The sequence below is a fragment of the Rhinopithecus bieti genome, unplaced genomic scaffold (genome assembly GCF_001698545.2).
Source record: "Rhinopithecus bieti isolate Rb0 unplaced genomic scaffold, ASM169854v2 scaffold_23898, whole genome shotgun sequence".
NCBI classification, from domain to species: Eukaryota; Metazoa; Chordata; class Mammalia; order Primates; family Cercopithecidae; genus Rhinopithecus; species Rhinopithecus bieti.
Genome location: NW_016811065.1, coordinates 1,576,539 through 1,589,884, shown reverse-complemented (window position 1 = coordinate 1,589,884; position 13,346 = coordinate 1,576,539). Strand labels below are relative to the sequence as shown.

The 13,346-nt window shown below is 37.8% G+C and overlaps 1 protein-coding gene across 1 annotated transcript in view; it reads left to right on the top strand.

Moving 5' to 3' along the window:
* CUNH12orf42 (chromosome unknown C12orf42 homolog) overlaps positions 1–13,346 on the top strand; it is a 178,438-nt gene that overhangs the window by 111,716 nt on the left and 53,376 nt on the right. Inside the window, exon 4 of the mRNA XM_017893444.1 lies at positions 1,368–1,479. Within this exon, the coding sequence (XP_017748933.1) occupies positions 1,368–1,479 (112 nt within the window). The remainder of the gene's footprint in view (positions 1–1,367; positions 1,480–13,346) is intronic.

Below are 13,346 nucleotides of genomic sequence, written 5' to 3'. Positions count from 1 at the left end.
GGTATATATATCCAATAATGTGATTGCTGAATCAAATGATAATTCGCTTTAAGTTCTTTGAGAAATTGTCATACTGCTTTCCACAATGACTGAACTAAACTACACACCCACCAGCAGTGTATAACTGTTCCCCTTTCTCTGCAATCTTGCATCTGTTATTCTTTGACTTTTTAGTAATAGCCATTCTAACTGGTGTGAGATGGTATTTCATTGTGGTTTTGATTTGCATTTCTCTAACGATTAGTGATGTTGAGCATTTTTTCATGTGCTTGTCGGTCACATGTATGTCTTATTTTGAAAAGTTTCCATTCAGGTCCTTTGTCCACTTTTTAATGGAGTTGTTTGATTTTTGCTTGTAAAGTTGTTTCAGTTCCTCATAGATTCTGGGTATTAGACCTTTGTTGGAAGCATAGTTTGCGAATATTTTCTCCTATTCTGTAGGTTGTCTGTTTACTCTGTTGATAGTTTCTTTTCCTGTGTAGAAGCTATTTAGTTTAATTAGATCCTGTTTGTCAATTTTTGTTTTTGTTGCAATTGCTTTTGGTGTCTTTCTCATGAAATCTTTGTGAATTTCTATGTTCAATGGTATTCCCTAGGTTATCTTTTTAGGTTTTTATAGTTTTAGATTTTAGAATGAATAGTTTTTGATTTAAATCAAATTGGATCCTTACTTACGACCTTATTTCATATTATTTAACCAAGATATTTGTAGCTCTTTCTCCCCTTTGTTTTCTGTTTTTGCTATTTCAAGGTGACAAGGCTTGATTTAAGAGCCTCCTCTCCCCTACCTTCTGACCCCCTTCCCTATCCCCTGCCTCTCCATTCTTTCACACACTGGCTGTTCCCAGTGCTCGGAATGACTCTCATCCAAGACCTCATGTGGCTACTGCATCTGTGCCAGTGAATCTTTGTTTTCATATCACCCTGTCTGAGAAGGTATCTCTTATTTTATGTTTTTCATCTTAGCAACAGAAAAATCACCATCCAATCTATTGTAGATATATTTGTTTATTTTTTGTCACTCTCCACTAATATGTCAATTTCATAAGGGCAGAGACCGTGCCTCTTGTATCCTCACTGCCTAGATTAATATCTAGCATATAGTGTAACTGAATAAGATTTTTTTCAATGAACAAATAATTAAGTTAATTAGCCTCTTTAATGAATACATAAGAGGAATGTGCATGTAAAGGTAACTAGAGTTAACTGTGATTGTTTTCAGGATTGTTTCATTTAAAGAATAAAGAAACAAAATATTAAAAAAAAAAATCACTCACTTTAGGGAAGTAAGAGTGCTAGGTGGCATGAATTATTTTGGAGCCATTAACCTAATTTTATTTTGTGTATTTTTCTCCTCTGTCTTACAGAACCTCCCTCAATATGAAAGAACTTCAGTGACCTGCTCCAGATTCATTAATCACATGAAGAATTTCTCTGAATCTCCTAAATTTCGTAGTCTACACTTTCTAAATTTTCCAGGTAAATTAAGGCATAATCCCAAGAAAGACCAGAGTTTCCAAAGAAACTCTGGAATATGTACAGGTAATAATCATAAAGATTTTATTGAGGAACAGTTGCACTGTGTTTCAAAATGGCAACAAAAGAGGGAATTCGTTGGCTCATGAAGTTAATAAATCCAAAGGTGGACTAGCTTAGGGCATGGCTGGATCTGGTGTTTACCAATAATATCATGATTAATTTCATTTTATTAATTTCCCTGTTGTCTTCACTAAGTTGGGTTCATTTTCAAAAAGGATAGTAGTAACATGCCCTGGCAGCTATAGGCATATCTGATTCTTAGAGCTTGTAATTTCAAAAGTACAGAAACCTTCTTGTTTCATTCATCTATAACAGTCTCTACTGCTTATCCAATGGCTCTAATTGGCCAAACTTTGGTCTTATGTTCACCCCTGGAATCCAGGTAGCTGGGAGAATGGAATACACTAGTCAACATTTGCTACTTCTGAGGCAGGGGAGGTGGGCCACTTGATTGACAGTTGCACTTAAATTACACAAAATGTGTGTGTGTGTGTGTGTGTATGAGAGAGAGAGAGAGAGAGAGAGAAGCAGATAAAGAGAGAGAATAGTAAAAGGATGATTTCCCTAAATAAATTGATATAGGGCAAGCAAAAGAACATCATTTTGTGTCAAGCCAAAAATGATATATAATTGTATTAGTTATATTCCCCATAGCACTGTCACCATAGATGATTTTGACACCCTGCGACTGTCCACAAACTCCATTTTTAGGACCGTTTCACTGACCTGAAATGATATATTTAAATGTACCTGTCCAATTTACTACCTAAGAGAAAATGAAGTTTTTAGGACAACTGATAAAGCAGGTAACTGCTACATTTTCATTTGAACAATGCATTTTAGAATGTATTTATTCATTCACTTATATTTATATGCTAATAAAATTCATTGCATATGTATTCATATCAGGGCCATTGAAAGGTTTTGTTGATTTTATAATGGTTTCAAACTCTTGGAGTAATGTAATTTTAATGAGCTTTTTGAGAATCACATTGTGGTACACACTCAAATTCTACTTGAAAAGAACTGAAAATATTTTTGCGGGGGGAATAATAGATTTACATCACTCAAAACCAAAATATAAAGAGGTATATGGAAGACAGTCTTCTTCCTACTTCTGCTCCAATCTGCCTCATTCCCCTTTCTCCCATGGGAAAACACTTACACTATTTTCTTGATAATCCTTCATTACTTTCTCTAAGCAAATAAAAGTGTTTATGACAATTGAAAGTGTACAGGTGAGTAGCAGTATTCTGCACCTCAGTCTTCACTTATCACTATATCTTGGAGTTCTTCCCACATCAGTGCATTAAGTGCTTTCTCATTCATTTTTCTTTTCTTTTTTTTTTCTTTCTTTTTTTTTTTCTTTTAATTTTTTTATTTCCATAGATTTTTGGGGAACAGGTGGTGTTTGCTTACATGAGTAAGTTCTTTAGTAGTGATTTGTGAGATTTTGGCACACCCATCACCACAGCATTATACACTGAACCCAATTTGTAACCTTTTATCCCACACTCACTTCCTACAATTTCCCTGGAATCCTCAGAGTCCCTTGTATCATTCTTATGCCTTAGCATCCTCATAGCTTAGCTCCCACTTATGAGTGAGAACATACGATATTTGGTTATCCATTTCTGAGTTACTTCACTTAGAATAATAGTCTCCAATCCCATCCAGGTTGCTGTGAATGCCATTAATTCATTCCTTTTTATGGCTGAGTAGTATTCCATCATATATATATATCAGTTTATTCACCCGTTGATTGATGGATATTTGGGCTGGTTCCACATTTTTGCAACTGTGAATTGTGCTTATATAAACAAGGATGTCCAAGTATCTTTTTCATATAATGACTTCTTTTCCTATGGGTAGATACCCAGTAGTGGGATTGCTGAATCAAGTGGTAGTTCAACTTTTAGTTCTTTAAAGAATCTCCACACTGTTTTCCATAGTGGTTGTACTAGTTTACATTCCCACCAGCATTGTAGAAGTGTTCTCTTTTCACTGCATCCATGCCAACATCTATTATTTTTTGATTATGGCCATTCTTGTAGGAGTGAGGTGGTATCACGTTGTGGTTTTGATTTGGATTTCCCTGATTATTAGTGATGTTGAGCATTTTTTTCATGTTTGTTGGCCATTTGTATATCTTTTCAGAATTGTCTATTCATGTCCCTAGCCCACTTCTTGATAGGATTGTTTTTTTCTTGCTAATTTGTTTGAGTTTGTTTTAGATTCTGGATATTAGTCCTTTGTCAGATGTATAGATTGTGAAGATTTTCTCCCACTCTGTGGGTTGTCTGTTTACTCTGCTGACTTTTCCTTTTGCCATGCAAAAGCTTTTAGTTTAATTAAGTCCCGCCTATTTATCTTTGTTTTTTATTGCATTTGCTTTTGGGTTCTTGGTCATGAAATCCTTGCCTAAGCCAATGTCTAGAAGGGTTTTTCCAATGATCTTCTAGAATTTTTATAGTTTTGGGTCTTAGATTTAACTCCTTGATCCATCTTGAGTAGAATTTTGTATAATGTGAGAAATGAGGATCCAGTTTCATTCTTCTACATGTGGCTTGCCAGTGATCCCAGCACTATTTGTTGAATAGGGTGTCCTTTTCTCACTTTATGTTTTTGTTTGCTTTGTCAAAGATCAGTTGGCTGTAAGTATTTAGGTTTATCTCTGGGTTTTCTATTCTGTTGCATTGGTTTATGTGCCTATTTTTATACCAGTACCATGCTGTTTTGGTGATTATGGCTTTATGGTATAGTTTGAAATTGGGTAATGTAATGCTTCTAGATTGGTTCTTTTTGCTTAGTCTTGCTTTATCTATGCAGGCTCTTTTTTGTTTTTTTATGATTTTTCTAGTTCTGTGAAGAATGATGGTGATATTTTGATGGGAATTGCATTGAATTTGTAGATTGCTTTTGGCAGTATGGTCATTTTCACAGCATTGATTCTACCCATCCATGAACATGGGATGTGTTTCCATTTGTTTGTGTGAACTGCAATTTCTTTCAGCAGTATTTTGTAGTTTTCCTTGTAGAGGTCTTTTGCCTCCTTGGTTAGGTATTCCTAAGTATTTTATTTATTTCATTTATTTTTGTATTTCTTTTTTGTTTCAATTTCATTTAGCTCTGTTCTGATTTTTATTTCTTTTTCTGCTGGGTTTGGGTTTGGTTGGGTCTTTTTTCTCTAGTTCCTTGAGGTGTGACCTTAGATTGTCTATTTGTGCTCTTTCAGACTTTTTGATATAGGTATGTAAGAGTATGAACTTTCCTCCTAGCATCACATTTGCTGTATCCAGAGATTTTTATAGGTTGTGTTACTATTATTGTTTAGTTCAAATAATTTTTTAATTTCCATTGATTTCATTGTTGACCCAATGATCATTCAGGAGGAGATTATTTAATTTCCATGTATTTGCATGGCTTTGAAGGTTCTTTTAACTTTTTCTCGTTCTATACTATGTTGGCTGTGGGTTTGTCATAGGTGGCTTTTATTGCATTGAGGTATGTTGCTTGTATGCCAATTTTGCTGAGAGTTTTAATCATAAAGGGATATTGGATTTGTCAAATGCTTTTTCTGCATCTATTGTGTTTATCGTGTGATTTTTGTTTTTAATTCTGTTTATGTGGTGTATCGTATTTATTGACTTGCGTATCTTAAACCATTCCTGCATCCCTGGTATGCAACCCATTTGATCATGGTGGATTATCTTTTTGATATGCTGTTGGATCTGGTTAGCTAGCATTTTGTTAAGGACTTTTGCATCTATGTTCATCAGGGATATTGGTCTGTATTTTTTTTTTTTGTTATGCCTTCCCTTGTTTTCATATTAGGGTGCTACTGGCTTCCTAGAATGATTTAGGGAGGATTCCCTCTTTCTGTATCTTGTGGAATAGTGTCAGTAGGATTGGTACCAACTCTTTGAATGTCTGCTAGGATTCAGCTGTGAATCTGCCTGGTTCTGGACATTTTTTGGCTGGTGATTTTTAAAATATAATTTCAGTCTCACTGTTTGTTACTGTTCTGTTCAGGGTTTCTAATTCTTCCATATTTAAGTTAGGAGGGTTGTGTATTTCTAGGAATTTATCCATCTCCTTTAGGTTTTCTAGTTTATGTAGGTAAAGGTGTTCATGCTAGCCTTGAATGATATTTTGTATTTCTGTGGTGTTGGTTGTAATATCTCTCATTTTTTTTCCAGTTGAGCTTATTTGGATCTTCTCTCTTCTTGGTTAATCTTGCTAATGGTCTATTAATTTTATTTATCTTTTCTTTGTCTTTGTTGGATTGGGTTAATTTGAAAACCTTGTCTTTGAGCTCTGAAGTTCTCACTTCTGCTTTTTTGATTCTATTGCTGAGACTTTCCAGAAGATTTTGCATTTCTCTGAGTGTGTCCTTTATTTCCTGAAGTTGTGATTTTTTTTTCTTATGCTATCTATTTCACTGAAGATTTCTCCCTTCATTTCTTATATCATTTTTTTTGATTTCTTTAAATTGGACTTCACCTTTCTCTGGTGCTCCTTAATTGACCTTCTGAATTATTTTTCAGGTAAATCAGGGATTTGTTTTTTTGGTTTGAATCCATTGCTGGTGAGCTAGTGTGATTTTTTTGGGGGGTGGTAAAGAACCTTGTTTTGTCGTATTACCAGAATTGTTTTTCTGTTTCCTTCTCATTTGGGTAGGCTATGTCAGAGGGAATATCTTGGGTTCAAGGCTGCTGTTCAGATTATTTTGTTCCATGGAGTGTTCCCTTTATTTAGTACTCTCCCCCTTTTCCTGGGAATGTGACTTCCAGAGAGCTGAGCTGTAGTGATTGTTATTTCTCTTCTGGATCTAGCCACACAGCAGGGCTACCAGGCTCTAGGCTGGTACTGAGGGTTGTCTGAAGAGTCCTGTGATGTGACCCTTTTGCAGATCTCTTAGCTGTGGATACCAGCACCTGCTCCAGCGGAGGTGGCAGGAGGGTGAAATGGACTCTGTGAGAATCCTTAATTTTGGTTGTTTAATGCACTATTTTTGTGCTGGTTGGCTTCCTGCCAGGAGGTAGCACTTTCAAGAGGGCATCAGCTGTGGTAGTATAGGGAGGATCAGGCAGTGGATGGGGCTCTAGAACTCCCAGGAGAAAATACTTTTTGTCTTCAACTACCAGGGTGGGTAAGGAAGGACAATCAGGTGGGGGAAGGGTTAGGTGTGTCTGAACTCAGACTCTCCTTGGGTGAGTCTTTCTGCAGCTGTTGTGGGGGATGGGGGTGTGATTCCCAGGTCAATGGAGTTATATTCCCAGGAAGATTATGGCTGCCTCTGCTGTGTCATGCAGGTAGTCAGGGAAGTGGGGGAAAACTGGCAGTCACAGGCCTCACCCAGCTCCCATGCAACACAAAAGGCTAATCTCACTCCTACCATAGGTACCAAGTTTGTTTCTAGGCAGTGGGCGAGGAGGGCTGAGAACTTTCCCTGGACTAGCAGCCTCTCAACTGAGAAAGCACTTAGGGCTTTTGCACCTCTCTGCCTGTTGAGTCTACTGGATTCCCACCCTCCCCTGAGTTCTAGCCAGGAGATTTCACATTGGGTTGGAATTGCTACAAAGTTCAGCTGGAGGTTTCCTTCTCCCTGTGGTCTTTTCCCAGTACCTCTGGCAGCCCTCCCCAAGGACCCCTGTGAGGCACACACAGGGAGAAAGAAATTGCTTCCCAGGGACCTAGAGAGCCCACAGGGCTTTTCCTGCTGCTTCCTCTACTGCTATATTTCACTCAGCTCTCTAAATTGACTCAGCTCCAGGTAAGGTCAAATCTTTTTCCCATGATCTAGACCTTCGGGTTCCCCAGTGAGGGTGTGTGTTCAGGGATGGATAATACCCCTTTCCCACTTTCACAACTTGGGCACTCACAGTATTTGGGCTGTCTCCTGGGTCCTGCAGGAGGAAACCACTTTCTTCATAGGGTCTGTGGATTCTTTTGGCTTTCCTGGTATATTTCTGCAGAGCTCTGGAGCAAAATTCATGATACAAGTCTCCACATGCTGCTCTGTGTGTCCCAGTGAGAGCTGCAATCTTGTCCTGCCTCCTATCCACCATTTTTTCCCCCAGATACCTGTTAAAGGTTTGCAGTTGGAAACTCAAATGGTGCAAGAGTATAAACTGGTAATGGAATCCAGAGCCTCATTCATTTTTCTTACGACTTCAGAGTAATATATTTTATGGATATACTTTAACTTATTTAGCTTGTGCCCTTTGATGAACATTAGTGATTCCCCCAAAAAGCCCACTAAAATCACATGGATTTCATATTTCATGGCTTTGATGGCACATATTAAAAGTTGATTTTGACCTATCCTACTTTTGATAGTTTTATGGAAAGAATAATTTAGGCTTATTTCCAGCCTACTGTGGTGACTCAATACAAGCAAATGCTGACTTCTTTATTCCTTTAAGAACATGATGAAGGAAGAGATAAAATAATTGCCACTATCACAATCTGAAAAATATGTGACTTCAAGATTTGGTATACTAGGATCTTGAGAGTTGAGATTATGGGTATAACTTTGAGAAATAACATAGTTTATAATTACATGATTTGCTCTGATAGCCCTAAATTCCTTGATATTTGACTTAGATTTGGAGACATGAAGCCATTAGGCATGCTGGGATTGAGAAGGCACTGATGGATGGAACTAGGAAGACAATAGGGACCCTCCAGAATGAGGGACTCACTTAGTTGGAGGTAGGTCTCATCCTTAGGACAGATGAGCAGCATTTTGGTTCTGGGAGCCATATCTGGATAGGAGCAGAGCCCTGCTAGTAGGTGGTGATTAGGGTTGAGCACCTGGGAATGGAGAAGAGCCATAGCTAGGTTGGTTGCTAGGCAATGGGAACCTTTACTTTTTTTTTTTTTTTTTAAGTTTTGCCCCTTCAGTCACTGTCTTTAACTCCTGCTAGATATGATCAAGTTGGATGGGAGGGATGTAATTTGATCATATCTAGCAGCAGTTAGAGACAGTGGTTGAAGGGGTAAGACTGTAGGTAGGAAAACTACTTTTGGGGCTATTACAATCATCTAAGTAAAAAACATCAAGGGCAGGGATATGGCAGTAAGGGAAAGGGGATAACTAGGAGAACTACTTAGGAGGTAAGGTTCACAGGGCATGATCATGTGTTGAAGTTGAAGATTCAGGGTGAAGGTCAAGTTGGGGAAGGGCTTACATGTTCATTAAGTCATTCAACAAGGAATAATTGAACACCTGTTCAATGACTGGCACCATGCTAGTTTCTGGAGACACAGAAGTGAGTAAGAGATGGGTTCATGCTGTCTTGGAATGTGCCTTTTGAGGAAGGCAACACTTAATAAATAAACAATAAATAAGCAAGATTTTTACAGATTGTAATGAAAGCTATGAAAAAAGAGGTGAATGAGTTATCTCATGCCCCTTCATAATCCACCCCTTCTCTACCCCAGCCCTGGCAAATGCTGACTTGTTTTATGCCCTTATGATCTTGCCTTTTCCAGTAAGTCATATAAATGAAACTATACAACATGTGATTTCTTAAATCGAATGTCTTATTTAGTGTAATGCATCTTTGTATATATATATTAGTAGTCCTTTTTTATGGCTAAGTAGTCTTCCATTGTTTGAATTCAGTATAGTTTGTTTATTTGTCAGCTGAAGAACATTTGGGTTGTTTCAGTTTTGTAAACCTTTTGGAGAGTTCATTGAGGTAATGAAATGTTCTATATCTTAATTTTGATAATGGTTACAAATCTATGTGTTTGATGAAACACACATATATAGCTGTATAGCTGGCCATTAAAAAGAGTGAATTTTACTCTACAAATTACACTTCAATCAACCAGACCTTTAAAAGCTATGTGCTTAAGATTTTTTTTTTTTTAAAAAAGGTAAGAAAAGGATACAAAAATAGATTATTGAATGAGAATAACCCAAGATTGAAGAGGATTGGGGCCATTTAAGATATGGAGGTCAGGGAAGAACTCTGAGGAATTGTCATTCGGCCAGAGAGACAAGATATGTTTATTTATGTTTCCAAAAATTAGAAAAGAGACGAGTGTAGCCAGAAGAAGCAAAAGAGTAGTGTGATTTGAGATTAAGAGGCAAGTAGCGTCCAGACTATGAAGAACTTTCTAGATTACAATGGGAAGTTTTGGATTTATTCCGGGCTTAGTGGGAGATTATTCAAGATTTTAGGTAGAGCTGTACCACTTCTTATTTATTTTAAAAAATGATCACACTGTTGTTGTTTAGATAATTAATTGTAGGGGGAACAAGTGAGGAAGCAGGGAGTTCACAGTAAAAGTCCAAGTGAGAGATAAAGAAGAACCTGATGATGACAATGACAGATGGGAGTGAGTGGGTGAAGGATGGAGACAATTTTTAGATGAATAAAGCCAGTAAACTTCACTAATGATTAAGATATTTAGATAAGGGTGAGGTAGGCATTCACAAAAATTCTTGAGGGGTTTTAAATTTTTGTTTATTTATTTATTTTTTGGTTTGAAACAATATAGGTGATGGTAATGGTACGGTCATTCACTGGGTTGGAGAATTGTTAGGTAAGGACCAGTTTTAGAAAGAAACCTATAAAGTAGAATAAGACTTAAGTCTTCTATGGACTCAGTCACAAAGTCTGGGGGCTTTTGGAGATTGCTATCTTGATTAGCTTGGATGAATTGCTCTTACCCCTGAAATGGCTTATTCCAGATGCTGCCCTTGAATAACTCCAGTCATCTCATATTCCTGGGATCTCTCTATTCTTCTTAGGACTTGATTAAGTAAAATGCCACAAAATTGCAAAAATGTCCATGATAATTCGTTGGCCTCTTGAATGTCACTTTTCCCATTAAGAGGTGGGGTTTATTTCTCTATCACTTGGATCTCAGCTTGACCACATGACTTGTTCTGGCTAATGAAACGTTAAAAAATTACATAAGTAGGTAATATAAAAAGTATTGGAGTTTGCCCTCTCACTGATGGAAACCCTTATGTCATTCTATGAATGAGCCTAAGATGATGATGAGAAACATGAAGTCGTCACCCCAACTGACAGCAGATATGTGAGTGAAGCCCCTACTGTACCAACCAGTCTACCAATTTTTAGATGTACTAGGGTGGTCATCCTAAAATATCCAGCTTAAGATGAGCAGACTCAGAGCAGAACATCCCAGTCAACCCATAGAATCATGTAAAATAATAATTTAAAAAGTTATGTTTTAGAATGGTTTATTATGCAGCAAATGCTAACTGATAACACCACCCAGAGTTTCAGTGGTGGTAACCAACCTCAGACTTACTGCTGCCTAAATTTGTTCCATGGATAACGTTGTTACTTGGCCTTATTTATAAATGAATGCTAGAGTAAATATAGCACCTGGCTGAACTGGCCAATGAAAGGGATTAAAACTGATTCACAAAAGAAACTTGGAGTTTTTGGTGAAGACTAACTCCATGTTATTCCCTCATCAGTGGGGCATCAGCCCCTCATTTTTCTCTCCTGACATTATTATCATGATGTCAGATACCAGGCCCAGTATGATGGCAGTGATCAAAGGAGTTTTCAGAGTCCCAAATGGCTGAGCAACTGGGACCTTGCCTGCAGCAGACAGATGGAGCATTCCTCTTATAACATACTTAACTCTTTGGTTAAAAGCAACAAATATGGATTTACTTAAAATAACAAGTAGGGATTAGATTGCTATTTTGCATTACAAAACCACCCCATGTGGCATGAAGAGAACAGAAAATGGAACATTATAAAGCTACATCTAATTTCTTACCAGCTGAGCAGAAGTTTGCAAAGGAGACCATTTTGCCCAATATGCCTGAATAGTACAGACATTCTAGTGGGCATGTTTAAAGAGGTTTTTATTTGTTTGTGACTTAGAATTAAGGTCTGAGCTGAAGTAAAAAGTTATGGAGTCATCAGGAGGTGATAAGCAATTCTTAAGAGTGGATGAGATGATCAAGAGAAGGGAGGAGGCATAAAAGGGAGGAAGCTGAGAAGCCATGTGACCTAGAAAGGTAGGGAAGGAACAGATGCTAACAAGAGGCATTGTGGTTAGAAGTGCCCAGTTTGGAGTTAGACTTTTAAGTTTGAATTCCTAATTAGCCATTGACTTTAGGCTTAACTTCTCTGCACTTTACTTACCCTAAGTTGAAATGAGGATCATGATAATACCTAACTCCTAGGATTTATTGTGAGAGATGAATGTCACAATATAAAGTCCTTGAAACAGTGCCTGGCCCATATTTAATGTTCAATAATTAGTAGCATTGTTTTTATTGCATTCAAAGGATTTCATGAGTTTCAAGAAAAGTGAAAGGATAGTTAGCATCCAATACTAAGGGAGGACAATTAAGAAATGTACTAAGAAGGCCCATTTGATTTAACAGCTAGGATGTCTTGCTAAAATTGACAAAAACTGTTTTTCTAGAGTCATGGTTCTCAAACTAGGGTGCTGAGATATGAGGACTGAGGAGGTGGTAAGGTTATTAGGGATCCAGGCCTAGCTGAACCACTGGCCATGTGACCTTGTACAAACTGTTTGACCTCTCTGGGTTCATCTCCTTGGCTATACAGCAGGAGGAGGAGGTGGAGGAGGAGGCTGGATGATCGAATTCCCATTTAAAAAATATTCTTCAGTCAACTGATGAGAACCTGGATGGTCAACAAGCAGAATGTTGTAGAAATGATTTTCTTCCTTTCAGATGGGTGGGTCAATGACCAGTCAAAATTGTAAGACATCTGACTTCTCATTTTCCTTCGTGCTGCTGCCTTCAGAGCCGGATACATACACCAATACAGAAGTATATGCAGATAAGAGTGTATGCATGTATATGCAAACACACCTACACATACAAACAGAAATCACACTCTTCAGTGATCCATATGATAAGCCTGCTCGTAAGCAGATTATGCCATAGAACACAGATTCAGCCGACACTTACTGACAACCTGCCATGTGCTGGGTGCCCTGCTAGGAGCTGGGTATACACAGACACATTGGTCATGGTGATTTTTCTCAAAGGGGAAATACTCCAAGGATAAGGAAGCTAGCTGACAACGAGTTCTATGATACAGTTCAACAAATATTTATTATTGTTTAATTTTTATTTGTAATGGGTACATAGTAATTGCACATATTTGAGGGGTATGCTGTGATGTTTAATATATGTATTCAGTTTGTAATGGTCAATCAGGGTAATTAGCTTATCCATCACTCAAACATGTATCATTTCTTTGGTGACAACATCCAGAATCCCCTCTTCTAGTTATTTGATAATATACAATATAATATTGTTAACTATAGGCCAGGCATGGTGGTTCACTCCTGAAATCCCAGCACTTTGAGAGACCAAGCTGAGGAGATTGAGCCCAGGAATTTGAAACCAGTCTAGGCAGTATAGTGAGACATCATCTCTACAAAACAAAACAATATTCTTTTTTTTTTTTTTTATACTTTAAGTTCTAGGGTACATGTGCATAACGTGCAGATTTGTTACATATGTATACTTGTGCCATGTTGGTGTGCTGCACCCATCAACTCGTCAGCACCCATCAACTCGTCATTTACATCAGGTATAACTCCCAATGCAATCCCTCCCCCCCCCCCATGATAGGCCCCAGTGTGTGATGTTCCCCTTCCCGAGTCCAAGTGATGTCATTGTTCAGTTCCCACCTATGAGTGAGAACATGCGGTGTTTGGTTTTCTGTTCTTGTGATAGTTTGCTAAGAATGATGGTTTCCAGCTGCATCCATGTCCCTACAAAGGACACAAACTCATCCTTTTTTTTTGCTGCC